Source organism: Plectropomus leopardus, chromosome 14 (assembly GCF_008729295.1).
Source record: "Plectropomus leopardus isolate mb chromosome 14, YSFRI_Pleo_2.0, whole genome shotgun sequence".
Lineage (NCBI taxonomy): Eukaryota > Metazoa > Chordata > Actinopteri > Perciformes > Serranidae > Plectropomus > Plectropomus leopardus.
In genome coordinates, this window is record NC_056476.1 from 15,967,509 (window position 1) to 15,994,415 (window position 26,907).

The window sequence follows — 26,907 nt, forward strand, 5'->3', positions numbered from 1 at the left end:
AGTCGAGGGGGCGTCATTATTAGTGTAGCAGTGAATAGAAAATAACCAAATTTCCCTGTGAAATTAACCAAGACAGAAACAGCCGTGTAATTGAAAGCGGAACAAAAGGCCAACTCTCTTCCGCTGCCGGAGCTAAAGAGTGTAATACCCAGCGGAAGTAAACAATACACACGCTAGAGCGCCTTCACTATAATACACCATGGATGTATTATAAGGAGGTAATACACCCATGCGCCAGAGGGGTGCTGAATGGCTGAAATGTGAGGGGTTTTGGACCCGAGCCGGTATTTTTGTTGTGGTTCCAAAAAAAATATTCATCTTGTAAATCAGCAACAATATCTTCAGTTCTGTGGTCGAGAGACTATCTCCATTTTATTTATTTTTTTAAACTTTACTGGCTTACATGTTTTAACTAACTTCACTCCAGATCCTAACTACCAATATATATGCCTTTAATGGATAGGATAGCACACGTGTGAAAGTGGCAGAGAGATACTTGTTTTTTTCACGATACGAGGCAGGCAGGGCGCACTTCTTCATATCATATCTTGTTTTAGGTTTTAGTGCCTTTTCTGTTTTCTATTATTTCTTTTAATGGATATTCCTGTTTTTCTCTCAGTAGACTTTTACTGTGAAGTATGGTAAAACGTCACAACATCCGCCTTTGTTCCGCTTTCTTAAAGGCTGATTGTTGCGCCAGTTTCGTGATGTCTAAACTCAAAACAGTCATTTGGCCGAAAGTGATTTTATTTGGGGACTCCATCACACAGGTTAGCTCACGATGAATCGACTTTAAAATACCGTAATACTTTTTAGGCTAGCAGCTAATGCTAACTGACCAACTCATTCACACCATCAGTAGTTAGCATCACGTGCTAGCTTGTTAGTTTAAGTTTGGAGTTAATGAAACACTGCTTTTAATTCTTTCAGTATTCATTTCAAGCCAATGGCTGGGGTGCAGACATTGCCAACAACCTTGCAAGGTTAGAAGTTTCCCTACATCTACTCTTGATTTTCGTAGAAATGCTCATCTAATTTCACACACATTTCCGTTATTAAGTTCAGTATGAACGGTGTTTTTTAAATTCAACTTTATTGAAAATAGTTAATAATACAGAGACAGCGTAGGAACACTTATTTTTTATATTTATTTTCTCAGTTGCTAAGTAGAAACTACATATTGCCAAAAAACAGGTGAACAATAAAGAAAAGAAATTCAAAGGGACAAGATCCAAACCAAAAACCAACATAAAAGAAATGATTTATTTAATGGAGTAAATGGGATAAACTTGTTAGCCTTAAGAAGGCTATATTATACATATATTAAGTAGGGTGGAGTTCTAATTCCTAATCAGGAAAAAATGTTAATAGGTTACTGAAATAATCAATAAATAGTCTCCTTAATATAATGACACTTCAGCAGCTCCTCTGAGAGCAAATTTTATTTTTTACAAGCTCAGAAAAAAATTCACATCCCTTAGATTTATGTATATGAAATTTAACCGGCAGCATCATGAGGTTTACCATAAATTAAAAGAATTAACATTGCTTAAAAACAAACAGTAACATCCTCGAGCTTGATTTTCACAGAGTGACTAACGTTCCTTAAAACACACTGTATGTATTTCCAGTTCTGTCTCAAACTGAATAGAATGTAAACAACTATAAAAACAAATGTATTATTGTTTTGGGTTCATTGCTGCAAAATGTACATTTTTCATCCAAGTCAGTAAATACTGACACCATAATATTAAAAGGGGAAAAACTGTGCAACATTTAAAGTAAATTTAAGATAAATAAATAAAATTCATGAATTTCTCAAAGTATAAGTCATGTAAGCAACCACGCTAATTTGCCATTGACTAATATCTGAATGTGATAATATGTTTTTCCGCCAGAAAGTGTGATGTTGTCAACAGAGGACTCTCTGGTTATAACTCCAGATGGGCCAAAATCGTTTTGCCTCGGCTCATCAACAGCTCAAACTCAGCGGACAACAACATAGCTGCTGTCACTGTCTTCTTTGGAGCCAACGACTGTGCACTGGAAGGTACAATTTCACCGACACAACCGATAAAGACAATTTAAGAGGTTTGGTATCGATAAGTATTTTCCTGAAAACTCTGTATCCGATTACAGAGGTATAGATAACTGTTTTGGTGCACAGAATTTGCTCATGAAGAATTATGTGATACAGAGTGATATAATATAGAACGACACGGTACTAAGACATTGCTATGGCATACAGTATGATTTTTTTTATAATATTATGACATATTTATGACGTACGATACTATGACATATGTAGAATATTTTTTCATTATATTTATGAGGTACCATAGCATGACATTTTTATGATGTACAATGCCATGACATTGTTAAATAACATTTTCATGACATTTTTATAACAAAGTAAACTATAACTTTTTTCATAAAAAAATGTATATCATACTATATAATGGCTTTTATTTTTTAATTTTTTTTTATGGCATACAATATTGACTATCTTTAATATGACAAGATGCTGCTGCTAAATGAGGGATCCTGTGTGTTTAAAGATTGGCCCACGCCAAATCTTTAAACAAAACTTAAATAATCAATAAAAATGCAGTATGAAGTTGCTGTAGTACCCCCCTTTAATGTTTTCAGATGTCATACAATGTTTGACATTGAGATATTGTCACTAATAATTATTCATCCTGTCCATGTTTTTGTATGATTTTGCCCAATTTTCTCTGCTCCTGTTACAAAGACAAAAACCCAGCACAACACGTACCTCTGCAGGAGTATTCAGAGAATCTGAAGGAGATCACCAGGCTTCTGGTTTCCGCTGGAGTGTCTACAGACAGAGTTATTTTCATCACCCCTCCACCACTTCATGAGCCTGCCTGGGAGAAGGAGTGCTTTCTGAAAGGTATCGCTCCTTCACAATCTCTCCTGTCTCTTGTTCTTGTATCGTGACACAGGCGGGAGGTCATGAGTGCTCCTTAATGTCTTTTTTTCAGGATGTCCTCTCAATCGCCACAACTCTGTGGCAGGGCAGTATGCCCAGGCGTGTGTCCAGGCTGCCAGTCAGTGTGGTGCAGACGTCCTGGACCTCTGGACTCTCATGCAGAAAGATGGACAGGTGGGTGTATGTTAGTGTGGCTGCTGCATGTTAATAGAAGACACTGTAATATGAAATCCCCTCACATCACAGTGGTGGATTTTTTTTGTCCGTTTGTTTCTTTTACAAGCATGTAACCTTCCTCTAAATTAATAATTCAACAAAAGCCATCCTATTTCCATCTCTGCTCCACAGGACTATTCTGTCTATCTGTCTGATGGGCTGCATCTCTCAGAAAAGGGAAACCAGTTTGTAGCTAAGCACCTGTGGGGACTGCTGGAGAGCCGTGTGGCCGATCTGCCCTTCCTTCTGCCTTACTGGGGAGACGTGGACCCCAAGAGCCCAGAGAGCAGCCTCCTCTGTGACCAGTGAAAGAGTGGACTTCGTAACCCAACCGCTGACCAGCACTCTTTTTTGCACAGAGAGCCTGACATGGGCCTGCTTTCCTGCTGTGAAACAATGGAGCAGCCGATTAATTTTTTGCTGGAATGTAAAATGCGACACCATCTATTAATGTCTAAAATGCACAATAAAGATTTTTATTTTGAGATGTGTGCTATTGTAATGCAAGCAAGAAACTTTAAAAACTCAGGGCAGACTTTTATAAACATAGAAACATTAGATATACACATCATCAGAATATATATGACACAGGACACCTGCTTGTTGTGTAACATCAAGCCATTAGAGCCACTGTTATCTACACAGTGTATTTTTTTTCCTTGACCTACAGATAAATACAAAGATGTGACACAGCAGGCAACAGTGGTGAGACAGCATTAACTAACAGAGAAGTGCGTAACTCACATTGGCACAAGGACAGGAAACCAAGCAGAAAAAAAATAACATTTGATCACCTCAGGAATTTTCTTTTAAAATAAAATTCAGGATTGTCCAGATTCACTTTTCATTTTTTTCAAGTTTTGCACAGAGATAAGTTAAATGTTTAGGCACAAAATTGAAAAAGGCACCATGTTTCACACAGATGATACAACCTTCTCTTAAAGCTTCAACAAGCTGGACAAATAAGTGAAATACTTAAGAAACTATCACTCGCCTCCACAGTGTTAAAACATCGCATCCTTAAGTATAAAGGGGCCAAATATAACAGAAGCCAGCTTTGGTTTTTTTTTAAAGGAAATCTTTCAGGACACACAGCACAGTAAGAACACAGAAAACTTATTTATATCCTCCAGTGATGTGAAAAATACTTCAAGTGCAGTTATGACACAAAGATTCAGGAATAAAACATTTTAAGGTCAAAGTTTGCATCTGAATAACATTATACTGAAAAAATGACCACCGCTACATCATCAATATTATGTTACACTATTGACTGTTAAACTGTTAAAGGAACAAACCAGTGAGGTTATATTGGAGACAGGACTTTGTGCACAGGAGTTGAGGGGGAGAAAGGCCAGGATGTTACCATGATAATTCTGTTTTTAAAAGTTTAAAGTTCTGATCCACGATGATAGCTCGAGTTTTGTTTGTGGTTTTTTCAAGCACACACTAGCAAAATTGGATGAAGCCTTGGGATCTGTCATTGGTTAACTTTATTTGTTCCTGAAAAAAATAAAATATTCAGAAAGCATTTAGCCACTGGGGGTGTTTTTTTTTTTTTTTTTACAAAAACAACTCTATGATGTGTAATCAGGGAGTTGCACAGTCTTCAGCAGTAATTTTTGTTTGTGCCGCATGTCTGCGTCTTCACAACCAGCAACAGAAACACGAGTTTGGTGACGTTAGATGGGGGACTGCTGTGATTGTTAAAATTTACGAGAAACTACGTTTTGTTATGGTTACAGAGAGGTTGACAGTTTGTGTGAACTGTTGCAATTGCAACATTGCATCATCCTGAAGGGTCTGGAGGACGTATTTCCACAAACCTACTCCGATCTCCCCGGCTTCATCTGGCCAAGGCTCCCCGACCTAACTGAGAAAAAGCACTGCATTATTTCACCACAGTCACACAAACAGATTCACTCAGCAACTTTTTAACTGTCACAGAGGTTTGTGATTACTCGGTGCAGTGGTTCAAACTGAGCTGAAGCTGACTGATTAATATCTACATCTAGTGGTGCCTGAAATGTTGTCCATTGCTCCGTTTAACACCAAATCTGACCTGCCAAAAATATATGCCATTATCTTTCAACAGTTGCTATGAAAATGCACATGATGCTGCAAGTTGTTCCCTAAAATCATGTCGCATGTACGTATTGGTGTTTTTAATCAAAACATACTGGTGATTTACCCTCAGCACTCAGTCTCTTTTGTGTCAATGCATTCCTGCCTCTTGAGGCGCCGCCGGTCCCTGGCTGACGGGTTCTGCTCTGTCAGATCCTCGTAGGAGGATTTCGTAGCCAACGAGGAGGCTCCTGCGGTTGTGAAATCGTCCGACAGGCCCTCCTCTCCCAGGTGAGAGTCGCTGCTGGTGTCCTCCTGGATGGTGGCCATCCGTGGCCCCCCTGCGCTGTCCGGGGTGGGGACGTAGTTCGGGCCGGGGGCCTGGGTACTGGTGCTGGCCGCGGGAGAGGCCGCGACCTGGTTCTGCTGCTGAGGCTGCGGGGGCAGGGAGGAGGGCGCGGTCCGGCCGCCGGAGGAGGAGCGAGGCGGAGGAGGCTTGACGATGCGCACGGATGCTGACTCGAGGTTGCTCAGCATTTCTTGACTCTGAAGAGCAAAAAGACAACATGTGAGACTGAAGCTCCTCAAAGCCGACTGTCTCAGACTGAGGTGGGATCCATTCCCTTTTTACTGCATTCTGCTCAGTTCTTCATAGTTAAAAGAGATGGATCGGATGTTTTTGACTCTGGGGAAGTATGAGGTACTTGACCACAGTCAGTGTACTACACACAGTAGATGGCGTTTATGGTGCTCCCAGTTTGGAGAAGCAGGCAGGCTTACCGCCATAAAAGATAAGCAATGTACTGCCGTGGACAGAGGCAGCAGCAAAACACATTTTAGCTACAAACAATTTATATCAGTTTAAAAGTACGCTATGTTTAGAATAATAATTTCAACGCATTCCCTTGCCGTCAGACAGCCCTTTGTGACGGGGAACTTAACAGAAATTTATTCATGCTCTCAGCAAAGCCAGACTCCTTTGAAAAAAACAGTCATTTTACCTTTGGAAAGCACGTGAGTTGCTGGTCTACTGCAGCCTTGATTGGTTAGTTTGTTTGTATGATTTCAGTGTTTTAAAAGTTTATTTTGGATTCAACAAAGTTGGAGTGACACATTGGAGTGAAATGATGCCACCGTTGTTTGGTTCTCTGTTAAAATGCAAAAAAAGTATAAAGAAGGGAATTCTTTGTGACGATCTGCAGATAACGGCTTCAGTTCCTTGTCGGAAAGAGCTGTCTGACAGCGATGTAAAGCCGTGAAAATACTCTAAATATAGTGTACACTTACACTGATACTGATTTTTCTTTTAGGTGGCTAAAATATGTAGTTAATACACTGACTGATAAGTACCTCAGACAACCCACTCAACAAAAGTCCAAACTCTCTCTTTAATATCACGAATTAGTTAATTATCAAAACCTTAAAGCTGTTTCCATCATAAGGAGAAATTTAAAAAATAGCTATCTGCTATTTCCATCCCATTATCTTCCCCAAAAAGCCCTTTCAAAGTGGGAATGAGTAAAACAAACATTTCTCATAGTGGACATTTTGTGCTGTCAAACAGAGGTGTAAGTAATTTTAATAATGGCTGCAGTCCATTTAGGAGCAAAAGGGCCCTGATACTTGCAGGACTTACTGTCACACCTAAATGGAAATAAGCCATCGTTAATGTTATTAGTTGCTCCTGTGCTTTTTCTGCTCTTACAGATCAAAATGTCTGCCATGACAAAGGTCCATAGAGGAATGTACCCTCAGTCTCCACTTGTCCTAATCAAACCTAAAAAAAACCACAGTGCAGACAGCCATTACAAAAAAGAAAACAAAAAAAAGGTAAATAAAAATAACAAATAACAACCTAAAGGACATCGCCCTCTTCTTGTTGTGGCTTTGAACAGCAGGAGATGCAAACTTAAAATGCTGACACACACCGCATCCGAGTTCACAAAAGACAACAAGGTGCAACCTGTTCAGTCCTCGCTCTGTTTGAATACTCCTAAAATGCAATCTTGCTTTCTTGAGGTAATTTCTGATCAGATATGACTCTGCGTAGACGACTCGTGTGCAGAGGAGCACAATTATGGCTATTTATGCACATTATTTGACTTAAGTTTGAGAAGGGCGCAGGTGAGTTTGAGGGCTGGAAAACAGATCAGTGATTACATCAAGGAGTAAGTGACTGCAGGAGTATCCCAAGCGTGGGCCACTGACCATGCATCATCATGGACTCAATGGCAACGCAACACCAAACCATGGCACACGCACTCACCTATGGCGGGAGCTCTACTACAAACTTCCACCATCTGCTGCAGTTCCAATGAGAATGGAAAGGGCCAAGGCAAAGAGTGATGGAAAGGTCATTCGGAGCTTGACAGTGACAGTGAGGCTCTTACTGACGGACTCTGAATCCGTTTGTGTTCTGCTCTCACCCCTGTGTTTTCAAGATTGTGAGCCAATTTAGCACCACATTTCTCAGGACTTCTTTTGGGTATGGTGTTACAAAAATGTTTTTTTAGGTATAAGAGTAACAATAATTTGCTGTAGCACATTCTGAATGTCAAAGAGATACTAAACTCTGTGTTAAATTGCAAGGCAAGGTTTTTTTTCCCTCTTTAAGAATCCTTTCAGTGTTTCTTTAAGCACCTGACAACGGAAAAGCGATCAAAGTTAAATTTCTGAAAGCGACAGCCTTAGATATGATCACATGCTATCAACTTTCAAAAGCTCAACTAATCTGCATTATCAAGTCTGTGTGCATGAAGTTTGACCAGATTTGAATATCTGCAGCACCAACAAACAATCCCAAAACTGTTAAGAGATTTAACAGAGTACTGCAGAGATGATGTTTTTTTTTGGGCCAATCCAGAAGTTAGCATCGCCCTGATTCCCTCGACAAAAAGCTCATGGTGTTTTTTTTAATTGGATTATGGATTATTGCAGGAAATGAGCTCTGTGGTAAACAAATGTGTATGATACTTAAACATTTTTTACAGCAAGATAATCTTCATAATTAATTAATCAATTAATAATTCTCATGTTTTTCCAGTGGAGTTCTGGCACTTCAAACCAGTGAAACAAGAACAGACATGAACACAAATACAAAGATTTCACATTTAACTGCTTTAACTTAAGCAGACTATGTTGTGCTCATGTACAACTCAGTGTTCAAAGCAGACTGAATAAAGAGCTTTGGGGAGCCTTTTAAATTTAAAATGCATATATTTCTTTAACGTTTTAAAAGTTAATTACAAAAGCCAGTCATACAGTTCAAGATTGATTTGACTAAATTTAGACTTAATTAGACTACATTTTTAAAGCTTTTTAAAACACTGCAGCGCAAAGATACATTTGGTGTTAAAAATGCAGGAATTCTGATTTTATGTCAGTTTTTTCATCTTATTTATTTTCTTCCCGGCAGGATTTTTACCGAATGTACATGTTGTATTTTAATAGTGACAGATGATGCAGGGATCCAGGAATAGATACAGACAAAGGGCAAATGCCTGATTAAAGATGTCAGTGTTATAAAAAAAGGGATTGTATTAGTTTGGTTAGTGTGGCAGCAAGGCTAGTGCACAGGATCAAACATCAAGGGCATTTGAGGGATGAGAAACTTACACTTGGAGGAAAGTAGAAGGACTTTGTGTTCTCCTCATACTGCTGGTCTAGTCGTTTGTCCTGCAGGAAGAACACAAAAGTATAGGACTGTCAGGATTTGACCAAGTTAGATAATTAAAGTTGTTACTGTAATGAACAATGGCTACAGTTGGTAATGGCACTATAGGGACACAGGAAACTGCGGTGAAAATTGCTGTGCAGCAGATTCTTACCACACAGTGAACCAGGATACTGAGAGGAATCCAGAAGATGAGCGAAAACACCACGACAGAGCCCACGATGTTATCAGCCAGGAACTTTCCTAATTTAAAGGTGACGTTGAGGACGGAGACAACAAAAGCAAAGTCAGGAGTGGGACCAGGTAGTGACTCAGCGACTACAGTCATCAACAATAAAACACAGTACTGAATTTCCATATGTTTGCTCTGCTCATTCTCAAACGGTTGATTAGATTACAGAATGGGTATCTTGCTTTGTTTTGTTGTTTTGGTTTTCACCCTGTGCGTATGTTTGTAGGTCTACATGCAAAAAAAGCACACATACAGTAGTGTTTTATCGTTTTTATAGTGTGGTGATCACTGATTTGCTGTAAGTGTCAAAGTTACCCAAGAAAAATCAATGGGTAAATTTTCTTACATTTAAAATGTTGTGCGTAAGATTTAGTGGTGTAGGGGTGAGGACTGCAGATTGTAACCAATTCTGATTAAAATTCCTTCTGTGTTTATGTTCAGGAGGTTTTTAACAGGAGCCCAATTATCCACAGAGGCCTCTTTCTCTACAAAATAAATGGACCCTGTAACTTGAATCAGTGAAAACACTCAGTAAAGCAGATTCAGGTTACAAATCAGTGTTTCTATATGCTGTTTGGCGTGTCAGAGACTGGCGACTCGCCCAGCGCATGGTTTTGCATGCGCACCCCTTTACCCTGATAAATTAAGATCCAGGGTTCATATGCACAAAGATTTTGAGAAAACTCTCACAGACTTTACCACGTAACCTAAAATTTTCAAGCAATGAATCCTAGCTTGAGGTGTGATTTAAAATTCTCAGAGTAACACTGAGCAAGGAAGGGACAGAAACTTTTACCATGATGAGGAGGTGTGGTTTGTGCTAGGTATTATAGTCTTTTAAAAGATGTGATTGGTTGTCACAGACATGTGCTTTTGTGAGCCTTTAAGGTGTGGACACCCAGCCGATATAAAATGAACAGTGTCACAATACAAGACTGTGAAAGCACTTTCTGTGTGATCAGTCTGCTGCACGGACGCATTTTTCCAGTTGCCAAATATCTTTTTGATGGGATCACTTTATCTCTTGTTGTATCATTATATTGTCTGGTAGGAGATGTGAGTGCATCTCTGATTAGATCGACCACAAAAATGATCCCTGCACGACCTAATCTATACCATTTCAGATACTCTTATTCAGAAGAATATTTCTTCTTCCCGTTTGTGTTTCAGCTGTTTTCTCCTCTGCTTAAGAAACTCTTAGGCCTCTAAAAAGTACTCCTCTCTACTCCTAAGAGGTTTTTCACCTTACTAGCCCTCTTAAACAGGGTTTTCGTCTCAAATTTTAGAGGAAATTCTAAGAAAATGTCACAAATCTAAGAATTTTTGTTGGCCAAAAACATACGTTTTGTGAGGCCACAGTGATCTTGGCCTTTGACCTTCAACCACCTAATTCTAATTAGTTTATTGTTTAGTACAAGTGGAAGCTTTGGCTAAATTTGAAGACAATCTCTCAAGGAGTCTTTTAGATATCCCATTCACAAGAAAGGGATGGACTAACGTACAACCTGAAAACATATTGCCTCAGTCCACAGTTATTGACACCGCGAAGGCATAAAAAAAGGATTTCAAAGCTGTCTGTTGTAACCAGCTTACCAAATGTGTTAATATCCAGCTTGTCGATAAAATCCCACAACCTCTCGATCACATCCTGCACCTGCTTCATGCATTTTCCCTGTTGTAACAAGAGAAAGTTGATACTTTCCATAAAAACAAGTAAAGCAAAAATCAATAATCTAATTGTAACATTCATACAATTTCCCAGAGCTTGACTATGTTAACACCCACAAACAGAATACTAAACATGATAGAAACATGGTGAGATCAGCTATAAGTCTGTCTGTAGAGTGAATAGATATAAAAGGTGACTCACGCCCTCGTCACAGAAGCCCACGGTGCAGGGTTTTCCTTTGCGGAGAAAGAGGAAACTGCCATTGGCCTGGATAAAGGGAGAGCAGGTGCCATCTTTTCCCCTGCAGCACACTTTACAGGAGTCCTCCGTCTCTGCAAATGGAAGAGGGGATTAATATTTTATTTACATTTTCAAAAGAAAAAACCCAATTATACCCTCTTTTAACAGTGGCAGTGCACACATGACTTTATTTTTCAGAGCAGAGATTAAAAAATCCATTATTCACTAATTTATAATCTACTTAAAGCTTTTATCATCATTTCCCATTGATGATGTGACAAATTTGGACTTTTCTTTACCATTGCAGGCACAGGACTGAAGGTTTTGCATGGCCTCACAGAAAGGGTGACACTCTCCATTGCGACACTGGCCGTTGTCAACACACGTGGTGTTGTCGTCAGCATTTACAGGAGGTGGACATTGACTGCTGTAGCCTAAAATGTAAAAGAAAGAAAAGGTATTTCTTATTTAGCAATTTAAAAAGGTTCCCAACACTGCCCCAAACAGCTTTGCCAGGGTTCCCACAAGTTGTTATAGACAAAATTTTCACATTTTTCCATGACTTTAAAAGACCCATATTAAATCATTTTGTTTTCTTGCCCAACTAGCCCAGCATTTTTCAAACATATCAGATTCAAACTCTATTCTAACAAAATTTCAGCTAGCTGGCATACATGAAGCAAGAGACGAACCCAACATAAAATTAACATGTATGATGGTAAATAAAATGTTTTCGCAAACTGATGCATATTAAATCAACCTTATGTTGCCACAGAAAATTAATTTGCCATAATGCTACATTATATGGATAGTTATCCATAGAAGTTTATTGTAACAATTTTATTATAAGGCATAAAACTCAATGGCTTTCAATGATTTTGACCAATTCCAGGCCTGGAAAATGTGATCATGAAATTCTATGACTTTTCCAGGTTTTCCATGACTAAGGAAATCCCTGCTTTGCAGTGATTGCTGCAGTTCTTATGTTAGACCAGCAAGAGGCGCTCACCTGTGCAGGAGGATATGCCTTTGCAGGTTGCATTAATGGGTTCCTGGCATGTTGTTTTTGCAAGCTCAAACTTGCAGTTCCTACAGCAAGGGCTGTTCCTGTCACTGTGGAGAGAACAGAGAGGTGTGGATGTCTCAAACTAGAACCACAAAAATTTTAAATTCCGTTAATCCAATGTTTGCATGAGTTTTAGACTGTGTTTAGAGTGTGATTTGTACAATTTATACACTCATACCTGCACTGTGCACCAGGTTTGAATTTGCAGTTGGCTGAGCAGCAGGGGTCGTCATTGAGGTGGAGGAGCCCAGGGTCGCACTCCTCTCCTTCCTCCACTCTGGAGTTCCCACATACCCTACTGTTCCTCTCCTTAAAGCAAATGGGAGCCTTGAAACTTAACGTCTTCCCCACGGAGATCTTGCTGCAGTTGGAGAAACGCTTTGGGAGGGAGAGGAAGACAAGGGTTAGATATAAACCAGGAGTGGATGCTTTATGCTCAACTGCAAAAGATAATGTGGTAAAGGAATGAAGCTAAAATACTAGAATAATAACATGCAAATCTCTTTCTAATACAAAAAATCAACAGCTGCTTAGTTAAATAAAAAGTTTTATTGATAGAATATATAAAAAGTCAGTGAAAGATCTTCAAAAACTAAGCATGAATTTACAGCCACACAAGTTTCTTGGCCTTTGTATGCAAATGCATTACAGTTTTTCTCCATTGTATACACACAAAAAATTAAACTATGCACACAATTCGCAAAACTTGGAGCTTGTGTACAAGTATCAACAAGACTCCAAACTGCTAAACTCTAAGCACAATGTCATTGTTTCCACTGAAATAGAACTTCTGAATAACAGTTTTTTACAACTCTAAGCACAAATTGCATCATCTAAAGCTGCATTTCCACCAGGTTCAGCTCAGTTCAGTTCATTATGCATTTATTGATGCAGTTGTTGATGGTACCACTGGAACTGTACCTTACAGTGCCCATTTTTCATCACCTAGCACACAGATCTGGTACTAAAAGGTGAGGCTAGAAATGCTGCAAACAACACTCTCTGCTCAGAGCTAAGCTGTGGCTGGCTCAACCACTGTTCAAACCGTGACAAATTTTCATACATTGATAAACAACAACTATAAAATTAAAGGATGTTTCACAGCAGCGGTAGACTGAGAACTCAATAATTGAATTCACTGGGACGACTGTCAGCCTTTAAGGAGGAACGTTTACTTGTAATGTTACTCAATACATGAGATGACGATGTAAAACCATCAATGCACCGTAAATATCAATATGACAAGTCTGACCATTCAATTTGTTTTTATTATGTCTCTTGAATTACATACAATTTTAGAGGTGAGTGGATCTTCAAGCATTTAAAAATGTATATTAATTGCAACCGGATTATGTGAACTGCATTTTCTAATCCTCACTTGGAGAAAAAAATGTGTGTCTGAGCTTTGTTCAGTGTGCTCCAGCAGTACTCAACACCTGTTCTTTCCTGACCTGGAGTCAATGCCCAAACCCGCTATTTTTAAATATCCCATAGAGAGAGTGAGTCTAACTCCAGTCTGCAGCCACATTCTGAGGACGATAAATGGGGTGCACACTTCACCCTGTATCACCGATGCACAAGGAAATACAGCAACTACTGCCAGACTGAGCAATGAGTGACAACACCCCTGTCAGCACGCAAGAGTACTGTCCGCTGTGGAAACGTTAAACAGACCTAGGGTCTAGGTTACTGTTCATGGGTGTTACTGTCGGTTCCAATAGTACTATACTGAAAGATTTTAATGCAAACATGCATTTAACCAAACTGTAATGCATACTGTTGTTACTGAGGATTTAGTTTCAACCTTTTAAAAATGTCATCAAGAGTGTCTAATTCAAGTGCAGAACAAGTCACAACAGATAAACAGCAGCTCTTTTTACCCCAAACTCCAGCAAAAAAAAAAACAACAAAAGAAAACGACATATGCATAATAGCTGTTAAGGCCAATGGCGGAGGAGGAAGTACAGTACATTTACTGTCTGTCATCCCTTTTTCACAGGAACAACTGTGACTCACATTTATCAAACGCTCTGTAGATTGAGCAACTCAACTTCACACTTCATGTCACACTTTGCAGCATAAACTCAGTGAATCACCATAACCGTCTGCAGCTTGTAATGTATCGAGAGTTATTTGATACTAATCTGTCTGCAACTGTATGTTGAAGTTTCAGTATCTTTTTTATTTGCGCACTGTTTGGAAAGGTACCTTGTTGTTGACGTGGTCTCCGCTCACAGCAATCGGGTACATGACAAACTTCCCGCCCTGGTCGTCACTGGGAGCGCAGTAAGGGATGTTGTCAGGATCGTGCTCTGCTCCAAAGTTATGGCCCAGCTCGTGAGTCGTCACCAAATCTGCTTCCTGATGAAACACAAAAAACACCAGAGTAAACTTCAGACAGAACAGAGGAATTTGATGCAAAACATGAAACCAACTGTAAAATGCAGAATATTGCAAATTTCCCTGACATTATCAGCATTTTATTGCCAGTACCTTAGCTAAATGAATAGAAGAAACTATATCGAAAATAAGATTAATTGGTTTATATTCACAGGAACTAAAAAAAAACAAACTGCATTCCTTATAATTTAAAAAATCCCATTAAATCAGGAATTACTTTATTCTTTGATGTTGGGTTTCCTAAAATCTTGATAACGAACATTATTGTCAGAGCCTGCAGTCATGTGAAAGAGGTCCTCTAAGACTGCTACGTCAAAATTTAGGGCAGAGCAATGCGAAGCTAAGATGTGAAGCACTTTATTTTAGAAAAGAATGGGATTTTTGTTTTATAGCTGTACTCAAGCACTTTCTTTGATGACAAAAAAAGTGCAACGTTGTGTTAGATCACAATTTACTGATATTCATTGAATTTTGAATATTTTCTTATTAAATTTCTGAAATTCTTCTTCACCTAACACATGATTGGATAGTCTCTCTGATGACAAAATGGGCTTAATCGAAAGAGAAAACAAAAAAAACCTACGAAAAAATGTAAATGGAAAAACAGATTTAAACTGCAGCATTAAGCAGCTAAAAGACAGATACCAATTAACTGAAAGCTTCAAACATTCCTTGAGGCGATCTCAACAGAGGGAGCTGGATCTAATCTTTCTAAAATGTATAAAAGTGAACAACTGCAGATAGTCACACTGGACAGGAGTAATTCAGTACAAAGATATAGTTTACTATTGTGTGAAACAATAAGGAATAAATCACACAAAATCAATTCTGTCAAGAAACAATTGCGGGACTAACAGTATGTCTTGTTGCACGATCTCATAACACTGACTTCAGTGATTAGAATAAATACGCTTACTATGACAGAGGCTGTAGATACCAGTTTCAAAACTTCCTCCTTGCTTTCATTGATGTTTTGAAACTTGACTATAAACTGTGCTGAGGAGCACGCAACATACTGATGACTGAGGCGTCAAAATGCCACAGCGTTAATATCGTTACTCACAACACCCACACAAAAAGGTGTGTCTGCTCTACTTACTGCCTACACTTGGCAGGATGACATGTTGCATAACATCCTGGCTCCAGGCCGAAATTGCACCTAGTAATTTTTTTTACTAAGTCCTTACCTAAGTTAAACCCACCTTTGTCAGGATGGTTTTGCCATAGTTCTGTGTGCTGGTCAGCCCTGTGTTGAGGTAACTGGGCTTCTTCGCAGCGGCAGATGGGTAGTACACTAGAAAAGGACAAAGAAAAGCAAGATGTCAATACCCATTTTGCTTTACAAAAATTCATGATAGTTTATCCACACCTCCATGCCACTTTTGGCACTTCCCTGGCCCGTGTTCAGCCAGTTGGAGTCTGTCCAACTAGTAAACAGATCAATTAGCAGCTTTACAGTCTACTTTCACTTTAAATGGTTGTAGCAGATTTTCATTTATACTGCAACAGAGATGGTCTTTAAAACATGGCAGTCGGCCTGCATTAACCATGTACTGTTACTGTAGGTGTTGCAAAATGTAGATGTATAATATTTAATGCACAGCATGTCAAAACAAAGCCATTTTGCCACAATAACTCCTTTTTCACCAACATGATACCAGTTCCTGCAACTGATTTTGAGCCATTCAGAGCATTTCAACAAAAAATATATTGAGTCAGAACCTGAAAAGTTGGTTCCCAGCTGGAACCAAAAAAAAGCAGGTTTTCCTCAGGGCCCCCATGAAAACAGCTCAGCCTTTCTGTCAGTTTTTCTCAGTGGTCACTTGCAATGTTGCAGTAAAAAAAAATACCATATGGCCCAAAAACAGGCCCCAAGGAATGGCGCCTTGCTTAGAAACCAATTTTCAAAGTGGCCAAACAGTCGAATCACAACTCCTGGGAACTTCATGTGATGCCACTGAGCCCAAAACAAATTGTTCCAATTTACTTGTATTGAGAAGGAAACGTCTGTCATTTTTTGAGCGTCACAACCCCTGCTAAAAGACTCTTGTCCCTTGGATTTGATCTGTTCAGTCGATGACATTTGGAAAGTCTAAAAGAGCCGCAAGATTAAATAATTTTATCCCGATTCAAGTTAGCCGAGCGCTAAACCAGGAGTAGCCAGCTCAGCCGGTGGAAGTTTCTAATGCACTTGCTCGATGGGCCCTATAGTGCTGGAGCAGCACTGATCATCCAGGTAAATTCATATAGCGAAAATAGAGTTTTTTTGGCTTCCTGTGCCACTGAGCAGCTTCCATTGGAATGAACGAGGCCCTGCTGCGAATGCTGTATCCCCATCCCTTAATGAACCCTTGCCCAAAAGCATCATCCCCGTAGACCACCATTTTTAAGAGACATCTGTAAAAATGCTGCCAGGACACCTAAAACTTCAAAAAAAGGTCAATTTTGAATCTTTCTAATGAGCCATGGAGGTTATATATTAGTTTAACTTTCCTTTAGCTGAAAAAGCAATTTAAAAATCTGTGACATGATCACAATGTAAAGTCTATGAGTTGAGTGGGAAGAAACACTAATGTGCATTTTCATTAGGCTGCATATCCCCGAAGTAAACCCGGAAGCTAGAAACTTTCTGTAGCGTATTGATTATATAAGTCTGATGACAATGCTTCTGCTCAGAACTGCTTAAAACACAGGATGGCTCACTAGACAGCATCCAGGTTCAGAGAAGAAAGCCGAATGGAACCAGTTCAAGAACCACAGTTGACAGATGCAAAGGGGTATAAGGGATGTGTCCTTACCTTTTGGGCAGAGGCCGCCAAGGGCCTGAGGTTTGGAGGGGGCCACGTAGGCCAGCCCCAGTGTGCCCTCATTGAAATCCTGGTAGGTGAACAGGTGGGCCAGACACACAGCGGAGGCGTTGTCAGCGATGTCTGAGCTGAATTGCTGAGGGAGAAAAGCAGAACTATTTTTTACCAACATTTTATATGTCAGAGTTAGATTTACTTCTTTTTTCCCCACAAGGACTCAAAACACTGACATTGGTTTTATAAGATTATTAAGACGGGGACTTTAACATATGGAAAAGCAGCTATGTGTAATATCATTAGTCTAACTCACATTTATCACATCTAATCTTTACGGCAGCATTCGGGCAAAACATTTTTCAATACATTATTTTTTAACCAAGATTTAATGTCCCCATGAATGAAATTTAAGACCAATCCAATTCTACAGTGTCTAAAATTAACAGAAAAAACAAAACTTTTATTTACTTAAGGTTAAGCACAATTTTGCCCAAATTTTTAATGTTACATAAAATATTCTAGTCCAGCGAAAAAGTTAGAACTGATTAGAAATTGGAAATACCTGGCCATGTTTTCTTTGTGATTTTTATCAAAAAAAAATAACATAATTTAAAAAGAAACATGTTATCATTTATTTGGAGATTTTATAATGCACAGTACAAAAAAATGACACATAAAATAATACTTGCCATGTCTAAGCATTTTTAAGACTTTTAAAATACTAATTTGGCAAGTTTTAATACCAGTTAAGGACTTATTTTTATAAAAATAAATTCAATGCCTTAGTGGTATTTCTTGTTACTTATTGGCCAAGAACTTTGGTAAGCTTCCAGCACATTTGTACATTTTTCGCATTTGTGTAAACACATTACACAAAAAAACATCAGAAAAACAGACCCATTGTTTTCCTCAAACATTCCCTTTTTTGTGTCTTTTTCTTTCTCACCTCCAGAAGTTTCTTTACATCCCAGACCTCCTTGTCTTTCACAGGGCTGTCCTTCATGTTATAATGGACCCAGCCTTTGTCAGCACCAGGAGGAGGCTTTGTGGGCTCCTTGTTGATGATGATCTGAAATTGTAACCAAAAACGATATTTAGCAACAATAAATCAAGTTTTATTAAAATAATTTAAACAAATCATAGCACACTGGCTCATATGTATTGTAATGTGAAACATTTCCTAGTCCAAATTTTATGATGCATGACACACATTTAATCTATTTTGATCTCCAAATTACTGATGCAGCATAAATTATTTTATATTTAACTGCTACATAGTTTGTCTGAAGGTGCCCAAGTAGTAACATTATCAAAGCGTTAATGCAAAGGCAGAGTGGACCATGTGACTCTAAAGCCGCTATGTCAGCATCCTGTTTTTAAGTTTGCATTTTAAGTCATTGAGGTTTTTTTAAAGGTATTGGACTTCAAAGTGGTGCATTTCAAGTTCTTCTTGATATGTATGGTGAGGAAAATTGGAAAGTAACTCTAAGCTGTTAAATGAATGCATATCTTTTCAGTGAGAAAACCCACAACTCACAGTATGACAAACAGTGTCTCCATTCATTCCCAAAGCCTGTGGAACAAATTAAATTACCCCACAGAGCACACACAAAAGCTTTCAGTTCCTCCTAAACATGCTGTTCTCAAACACACTGAGGGACAGTGTTATTCTCAGCTTCACTTCCGGGAGTAACTCCATGTAAGACAAAGCTGTCATGCTGCTGGGAGCACTGGTGTCAGACGCTAAAACGCCTCAAACTGTTTCACGAGTCAGACTTTGACTACATGTGACTGCCTATATGATTTTCAGTCACATTGACCCTCAAACACGTGTTGAGTTTTATACACTGTTGGAAAGAGGTGGTTAGCTTTCCAATGACAGCAATATTGTTGTTGTACTCAAAATATTAAGCAAAATACATCACACTACAAAAAGATTGTCAGTGAGCAATGATTTTGGGATTAAGGACTTTAAAGTTTGCAGTACGGTAGCCAGAAAGATATGTGACAGAGCACATTAGAGTTCCTAACTGGGAGCCTATGCTGTCTTCAAGGGGCTGTCTCAGGTCTGAAAATACACTGAAAAGATTTTCCTTTTTTTTCTAGCCAGCAAGGTAACAGAAACAAGCATACCCAACAACACGTGTAGGAAGAAAAAAAATGTTTATGTCAATAGAACTGCGGTCAGATGAAGTTAGTATACAGTGAGCATCAGACTTTTAGACAATTCTCAAGACTTGGATTTGTTTTCATTAAAAAAATAATAATAGTAATCATTAGACCTTTATAGACTAAAGTAAAATAAATAATTGAGAAAGGGACAGACCTTAAAACCACTTAAAAGGTAAGGAGTCAACACTTTCCCTCCCTTGTTTACCATGAAATTAAATCTGATGAACGATACTTTGGTGCTCACGGTTTCTGTAAATCGAACTTAACTACTTAATTGTGGAGAATCTAACTGCCATCAAATGTGCACTGCAAACCTGTTTCTGAGAGCACAAATGTCTGAATCAGTTGGATCAGACATGAATTTCATGAAGACATGAAGGGAGGGAGAGAGGAGCCGAGTAGGACAAGAGTGCATTTGATAAATGTTCGGTTTGTTTATCATCATGCCTTTACAAGCTCCAAATCTGAATTTGGCAAAAGAGTTTCATACAGTGAAAGCCGAGGCTTTGTTGAAAATCAAACAAAAAACAAAATGACCAAAATTTGAGATGCTGACAAAAATCCTCATACATCTAGGAGCCGTAAACATCTGACTGACTTTGAAAGCGTGCCCCATAATACAACAAAGTACAACTCACAGCCAGTCAAACTCACCTGATGGATCTGGACCCCATAGCCTTTGAAGTCGTCATTCCAGGTTGTGTTCCTGTAAATATCATCAACTCGATCGATCAGCTCAATCTGGAGTGGGAAAAATAATAAAAAAAAGAATAAAATACATAGATTTATTTTGAATTTCTTTCACAGATACAGTAGACATTCTGATCATAGATTATAGATTTGTCAATTGTTGGAAAACTGTGGAAATCAAAAAAATACATTCTCTTTTTCTCCACAGGGATGCATGTTAAATCTTAACATAGTGAATTCTTTCTGCACTGCTTTTGCACACGGCACCACAGAGCCTGTTTACACCTGGTTTCAACATCACATGTGGACAGCGCTACATAAATACAAACAACCACCAATACGCGTTGTGACCACATCAGCCAAATCTTTTGCAAAGGTGGTCTGGGATTCATTTGACCACATCTATTGTAGTGTAAATGCTAATGCATCCTGATGCATGATTTTTAAAGGGTTTTTAATGCCACATGGAATTACATCTAAGACTCATTTCTTTTCTAACCAAAACTGAAGAGAAACAATATTAGTGTGGCTAAATGTTTATTATGACATAAAACAAGAAATTTCTTTGACCAGTGAAACTGTTTGATTATCTGTGTCAAATGCGGAAATAAAAATCCCTTCTTTGTGTGAAACACATTGAATATATTATCATTAAAGTTTCTATTTGGTTTACCAACAGAAGTAGGAAATATCTGGCACTTCTGTCTGGTTTTCTTAGTGATTTTGTGTTTACTCAAAACTTTGTGAGATTCAACTGTCTAGATGATGAGTTGAAGAAGAGGAATTTATTGAATTATTTAACAAAAAGAAATTGACTGAACTGATTCTTTGAGATTTTACAGCGTGCACGCACGTGCGCACACACACATACACACACACACTCACTCTCTCTCTCTCTCTCTCTCTCACACACACACACACACACACACACACACACACAGACACAGACACAGTCGTCAGCTACCGCCACACATGCATTCTCAATAGACGTTATAATAATGCCCAAGGCTTTGACCTTGTAGCATAAGTGGCATTAACAGTCACAATATCAGATTGTGTTTGGATCACTTAAATGCATGTTAATACCAACAAGCTAATAAAGACAAACCAGGTAGTTGAGCGTGACACTCTCTTGTCCGCGGCCCATGTGTTCAAAGAAGCGGTAATCTGCGACCAGCAACAGGGGGCAGGTGTTCTTCTTAGGATCGTGAGCCTGTCTCTTCTCTCTGTGGTGGTAACCTACGATGGAGGAGTAGCAGGAGCAGTAAGAGAGAGATGTGGGAGGGTGTAGAGAAAGAAAATTGGTCCCAGCAGAAAAAAAGGGGGGAAAAGAAGCAATAATCAGATTTTATGAGGACTGCTATAATCAAACAGTCAAGTGTAAACTTACATAAGGATACATCAAAAAGTCAAACAACCAGGCCATGTTCCAGTATCCCGTTGTTAATTGCCCTCATTTTCACATTTAGCAGCATGTCTTTTTTCTTTGCCTGTGAACTTATTAAGCTCTCCTTCTGTTTGTCGAGCCTGAATTAAAATCTTATCTTAACAGTAGAGAGCATATTACTACAATGAGTGAGGTCTACTGTATTTAGTACAACATTAAACTACAAAGACCACACAACCTTAAGATCAATTATAGATACTCAATGGTTTTGACTAACAATTGTGTGTTGAACCAAATATTTTGACTTTTCCAAATAGATTAAGTGATGCTCGTGCAAGACATAGCATCTACAAGAAAGCATTTTATAGGGGTCATACAGACAGGGCCAAGTCAAATTCAAGGATTTTCAAGGATTTTTTCAAGCACTTTGAGGAATGAAATCATTTTCTCCACAACTATCTGTTACAAGAGAATTGTGCAAATGTATAAATGGAGCAAACACACGCTACCACAGCCTAATATTAACTTATTATAAATTATCTGGTTATTACTATTAAGGAATGTGATTGCCAAAAGACAAAAAAGCAGGAAAATATACAAAGAACGGCAGAAAAAAAGGAAATAAACCTTAAAACTTCTCAAGACAGTCCAGATCTCAATTGGATTAACAGATGTGAAGTCCAGCAGCTGCTTGCTTTGCCTGCATGCTGCTGATGCGGGTCAGTGGCTAACAAGCAGAGTTAGGTGCTAACAGCCACTAGTGCAACCAACAAACTCTTCAAATCCATTCAACAGCAACTAGAAAATAGTGAAAACTGCATGTCAAAATTTTCCAGAGACCATGGTGAGTAGGGATGCACAATATTGGATTTTTTGTCAATATATAACAACTTATTTGGACAATAGCCATTACTGATACCAATATATCGACTTTTAGTTCCATCTAATTTTAGTGATCATCAAGTCTCCTCTGTGGTGGAATTAGCATCATATTATGCATACTTTATTGCGACAGCCCCCCAGCAGATCGAGACATAAAATACAATGCTTTTCAGTGTATGCTTTCACTCATTGTGCAAAATTAAAAAATAAAAATCCACTTAGGGTTGATATTTTGTACATGTTCACTTTGTCAGTAAAAAAATGGTTTGTGATATCGACAGAAATCAGCACGTGTGCTGATTCTGATATTCCATTTTAAAGCCAATATCTGCTGATACTGATCAAGTGCCGATATTATTGTGCATCCCTAATGGTGAAGTCGTCGTTTTTGTCGTCGTCATTGTCGTTCACATACAAATTAACCAACAAATTATCACATTATCCCACTGCCGCAGGGAAGCATTGAGGAGATCTGCCTCATAACTTTATGTAACCTAGACGCCTCAAACAATGAGTAGTTAAAAAATAACAGAAAAGGACAACAGGAAGACATAACATTGGAGCATTACGACACACACTTGGCTGTACACTGCTGAGAAGTGTGGGTGTGCGCTGCCCTGGCTTCAACAACAAGCAGTGGGAGACCAGTGACGCCTCAGAGTCATCTCATTGGGCAGCAGAGCCTCTATGAATTTTAATGCCTCCTCCATAAGAACCTTCACCTAAACTCGTATCCCTGACGAGAGCTTTCAACAAGCAGCCAGTGAGAGGTGTTTTAGATATCTCCTCTGGCACATTATCATCGTTATATGCTTTACATTTCCAAAGCAGCACAAAAGAATCAAAGCATTCGATCATTACATAATACCCACTTGTCAGCAGTGTGTATGTGCATAACTTTGGCTGGGTTTTACAGATAAAAAAGGCTTTTATTAAAGTGACTGTTACAGAATCTAACACCCACCTCCTTTGTCTCACTACTACAGCCTACCGCTTCCTTCTCTCCACCTCAAACATTTGTTATCCTCCTACTCTTTTTTTATCCACTCTTTACCATCCACAAACAAGAGCACGGAGCCTAGGCTCCACTAGATTTATGCTCTCCAACCCCTGATATGCTCCATCCTCCTCCTACAGATAACCACTATAAAGATGACCACACATTTGCAAGACTCTCCACCTCTATTGAGGAAAACAGACAGCAGAGCTCACCTTTCTCCTCGTCCTCCTCCTCCTTCTGCTGCTCGTCCCAATCCCTCCCGGCAGTCTGTGGCAGTAGGTCATTAGCCTCTGCGTGGATGTAGCCACACACTTTTGAAGAGGCGATGCGGCTCAGATTCCTGATGTCTTCGGAGCGATAAACCAGCAGCCTGCCATCAGCTGGGGAATCTGTAAACCGCCACAGGGGCTGGAGGGCCAGAGAGAAACAGGTGGCATTAGAGGGAAAATATGAGTCAGAGAGGGTCACAAGGAGGAGTAGAGGGGTTGGGAGAAAAAAAGGGAGCAACAAAAGCAAAGACAGAAAATCTGAAAATATAAAAAGACAGATAGGAAGTGAAATGCTTTAGGGCATTTAAAATAATGCCACGTCACTGACGATTGCAATGGGAACATTTAATTTCTTCTCACTCTTGACTGACATTAATAGATTTGTTTGAAAATCATAAAATACACATAAAAACTGCTTCACCTGTAAACTCACATCTACACATACTACCCATACTGTTTTGATACAAAGCTGATTGAACATCTGCAAAGACTGCCTTTAAATCAAATATCTTGGATAAGATGGCTGAGAGTTAAGTGTTTAGGAAAAAAAGGGGTCATTGCCTTCTCTGTTTGGATTCAACACAACGATTTTATAGCCCCTTATTACCTCGACGTTGTACTCTGCTTCATCTGTTAAAATGTGAGCAGAGAACTCGTCGCCTTCGATGTGCGCCTGCACACGTGAATTCTCCTCTCCTACAATCAGAACACATATAAGGTTAGTTTAATTAAAAGTTTGACATATGCAGACTAAATCTTGTAATCTGTTAAGCAGAATGTGTACAGATACATTAACATACATAACATACTATAATAATTTCAGAGTTTTTGCCATAATTGGCAAATAATAGCAATTATTACATGATCATTTTTCATATTAAGCTCTTACAAAAACAATAATTTGTCTGTTAAGCTTTACTTGTTTTGAACATGCAAGAGACTACTGTGAAATGCCGGGTCAGGAAGGAGAAAGAAAATCTTATTTAAAAAAAATTTAACCCTGTAAGCGATTTACTCACCAACAACATGTCCGGTAAAATAGTTCTGAAGATGAACATCATAATTTTCCTCTCTCCCATGTTTATCAACAAACACTGCTTTAAAGTTGTCAGTGAAAAGGTTTGTATTGGTGGTCAAATAAAGCTTGAAATATCTGGGGAAAAAAAAGAGAAAACGTACCTCAATATTTACATTAATCTTAACATGGCTGCTTTCAATAACGCTGTGAGGAGTCACATGGAATTAAGTGATGAGCTTATTTAGTGCCGCAAAAAGGTAACTGTATGATAACCATCAATTTTTATACCATGGGATACTCTGAAACCAGAATACCACTGCAACCCTAATCCACAGTCCTTGTGCAAAAATATATCACAAAAGATCAGTTAAGGGTCAATATTACTCTTTTGTTATTTATCAGGATGGTATCTTGTTAGTAAGTTGTAAGTTGTTAGGTGGTTTAGTTTAGATGTTTAGGTAAGTAGTTTGTTTTTTTTTGTTGTTGTTTTTTTACAGTTTTTGTTTTTATTGGCAGTGTTTTCGACAGTAATTTTGGAAAATACTGACTTCATCAGACTAACTGCAGATGTTTTGGCTGTCGTCTGAACTTTGTAGTTCATTTTTGCACTGTGGAAGGACCTTCTGTGAAAGGGTCAGTGCCACGGAGCTTTTAATTCTTATATAATGCTGGATATTTTAATACATAATAATGCATCATTTGTGTATCATAGTGCAGCATACCATGGTCAAATGAAACTGTAAATGTCATTTTATTTCTTAGATAATAACACTTGATAATAATTTAATGATATACTGACCGCCGAACTGGAAATTTCCCCGGTTTTCATTTCTGAAATCTGGTCACCTTACTTAAATACAGTTCTTAAGTAAATATAGCCTTATTTACATCTCACCACTGTTAACCAGTAAACATTGAACTGTTTAAAACTGTTAAATGTGTAAGGCAGTTGTAAAATACCCTGTCCCCCCTTAATACTAATTACTAACAACTGCCAACATTTTTCACAACAGAATAATTCAGTGTAAAAAAACAAACAAAAAAAAACTGTTTGAGTCAACCTACACATTTCAATTTCCCAATGGTAAGAATGTGAACTCTGAATTAAAAAAAATAATGTGCTAGAGTGCGTTAAAAGCATGAAAATAGAGCTTGCTTTTAAAAATGTACAAACAACAACAGTCTACGGTTCCCCCAGGTCCTCACTACAGAGATGCGGGCTAACGGATGATAAACCCATGGCATCAAAATCTCACTATATCTCGCCAAATACCGAAAACGGGCAATCCTTAAACAGCTGTACTTTGAGGTCGGTTTATGCCGGACTTGATGGTGTGCTGCTGTACCTCTGCAGGGCTCTGAAGCTCACCAGGCGCTCCAGGTGGGACTGGGTGTGGACATCCCTCTTCCTCACTGAGTGCAGCTGGAGGCCTGACACTGGCAGCACCTCAAAATCTGACAGGACGGAGTTCAGAGCATCTGGAAGACACGGAAAACAGATAATGGTCATACTCATTACCAAACATAAACCGCGTTCAATCACCGCAGTCAAATACTAAAACCAATCCGCCAATCCGCTTTTTAGCCCTGATGCTGTGGTTTGATTTAGCAGCTAACCAGGACTCTGAATCTTTATAACACGTAACAGGGCATATGTTAATGTCGAGTACACATAAAATAAACATGACATGTATAACATGAAGTTTCAATAGTCCCAATTAATGCTCTTTATTGATAAAACGGCTAGTTTTACGTTAAAGCTAACGTTGGCTTGGTTCAGCTTACTCAATTACTTACCAAACTCCGGGTTTTCTTCGTGATTTTCCTCCGTAGTAACTCTTGATTTAATCCCACCGTTGACCCAACAAGGAGCCAGGAAGGCAATGAACAGTATGCTCCTCATTTTCAGGCAGCTCGGTCACAATAGTAGCGCTGTCATTGTCACAAGTTCGTCGGTTTGGTTTGTCTCAGACTGTCTGGACAGCTAGCTAGCTAAGCTACCCGGAAGTCCGCCAAGTAGAAACATCCGCTTTAGACATTTTTTTTTGACAACAAGTCAGACAAACGAGGACCCCAACATACACGAGAGCACTAAAAAAATGCATTTTACACAGAAGATAATAAATAATAATAAACAAGCATGATATCAATACATAAACCAACACGAATATT

The 26,907-nt window shown here is 38.8% G+C and overlaps 2 protein-coding genes across 4 annotated transcripts; one reads left to right on the forward strand and one right to left on the reverse strand.

Moving 5' to 3' along the window:
* Positions 1-672: 672 nt before the first annotated feature.
* Positions 673-4,606, forward strand: iah1 (isoamyl acetate hydrolyzing esterase 1 (putative)). The gene is made up of 6 exons (XM_042500453.1): positions 673-770; positions 931-983; positions 1,899-2,050; positions 2,753-2,914; positions 3,006-3,127; positions 3,302-4,606. The coding sequence occupies exons 1-6, from the start codon at positions 708-710 to the stop codon at positions 3,476-3,478; spliced, it is 729 nt and encodes a 242-aa protein (XP_042356387.1). The 5' UTR covers positions 673-707; the 3' UTR covers positions 3,479-4,606.
* Positions 3,617-26,728, reverse strand: adam17a (ADAM metallopeptidase domain 17a). Of its 3 annotated transcripts, none has more exons than XM_042500452.1 (20): positions 26,533-26,728; positions 26,082-26,214; positions 24,737-24,870; positions 24,325-24,413; positions 23,661-23,856; positions 21,288-21,418; positions 20,144-20,230; positions 18,264-18,386; positions 17,312-17,456; positions 15,716-15,807; positions 14,322-14,474; positions 12,292-12,491; positions 12,057-12,160; positions 11,347-11,481; positions 11,009-11,139; positions 10,732-10,810; positions 9,061-9,149; positions 8,849-8,908; positions 5,361-5,779; positions 3,617-5,038 (listed from the first exon to the last, which is right to left on the reverse strand). In XM_042500452.1, exons 1-19 carry the CDS (start codon positions 26,636-26,638, stop codon positions 5,363-5,365), a joined length of 2,604 nt encoding a protein of 867 aa, XP_042356386.1. In that variant the 5' UTR covers positions 26,639-26,728; the 3' UTR covers positions 3,617-5,038; positions 5,361-5,362. The 3 variants fall into 3 exon arrangements, with proteins under 3 accessions (XP_042356386.1, XP_042356385.1, XP_042356384.1); XM_042500451.1 differs by having other exon boundaries at positions 3,617-5,042; XM_042500450.1 differs by having other exon boundaries at positions 3,617-5,779.
* Between the last annotated feature and the right edge of the window lie 179 nt (positions 26,729-26,907).

Bases quoted from the DNA above. Each gene is read 5' to 3' on its own strand.
- iah1 (XM_042500453.1), top strand. From the start codon at position 708: ATGTCTAAACTCAAAACAGTCATTTGGCCGAAAGTGATTTTATTTGGG. The intron at 984-1,898 runs GTTAGAAGTTTC...TTTTTCCGCCAG, and splicing joins ATTGCCAACAACCTTGCAAG to AAAGTGTGATGTTGTCAACA. The intron at 2,915-3,005 runs GTATCGCTCCTT...TCTTTTTTTCAG, and splicing joins GAAGGAGTGCTTTCTGAAAG to GATGTCCTCTCAATCGCCAC.
- adam17a (XM_042500452.1), bottom strand. From the start codon at position 26,638: ATGAGGAGCATACTGTTCATTGCCTTCCTGGCTCCTTGTTGGGTCAAC. The intron at 21,419-23,660 runs GTGAGCTCTGCT...CCTCCATCGTAG, and splicing joins GGAGGAGGACGAGGAGAAAG to GTTACCACCACAGAGAGAAG. The intron at 10,811-11,008 runs GTGAGTCACCTT...TTGTTACAACAG, and splicing joins TGGGCTTCTGTGACGAGGGC to GGAAAATGCATGAAGCAGGT.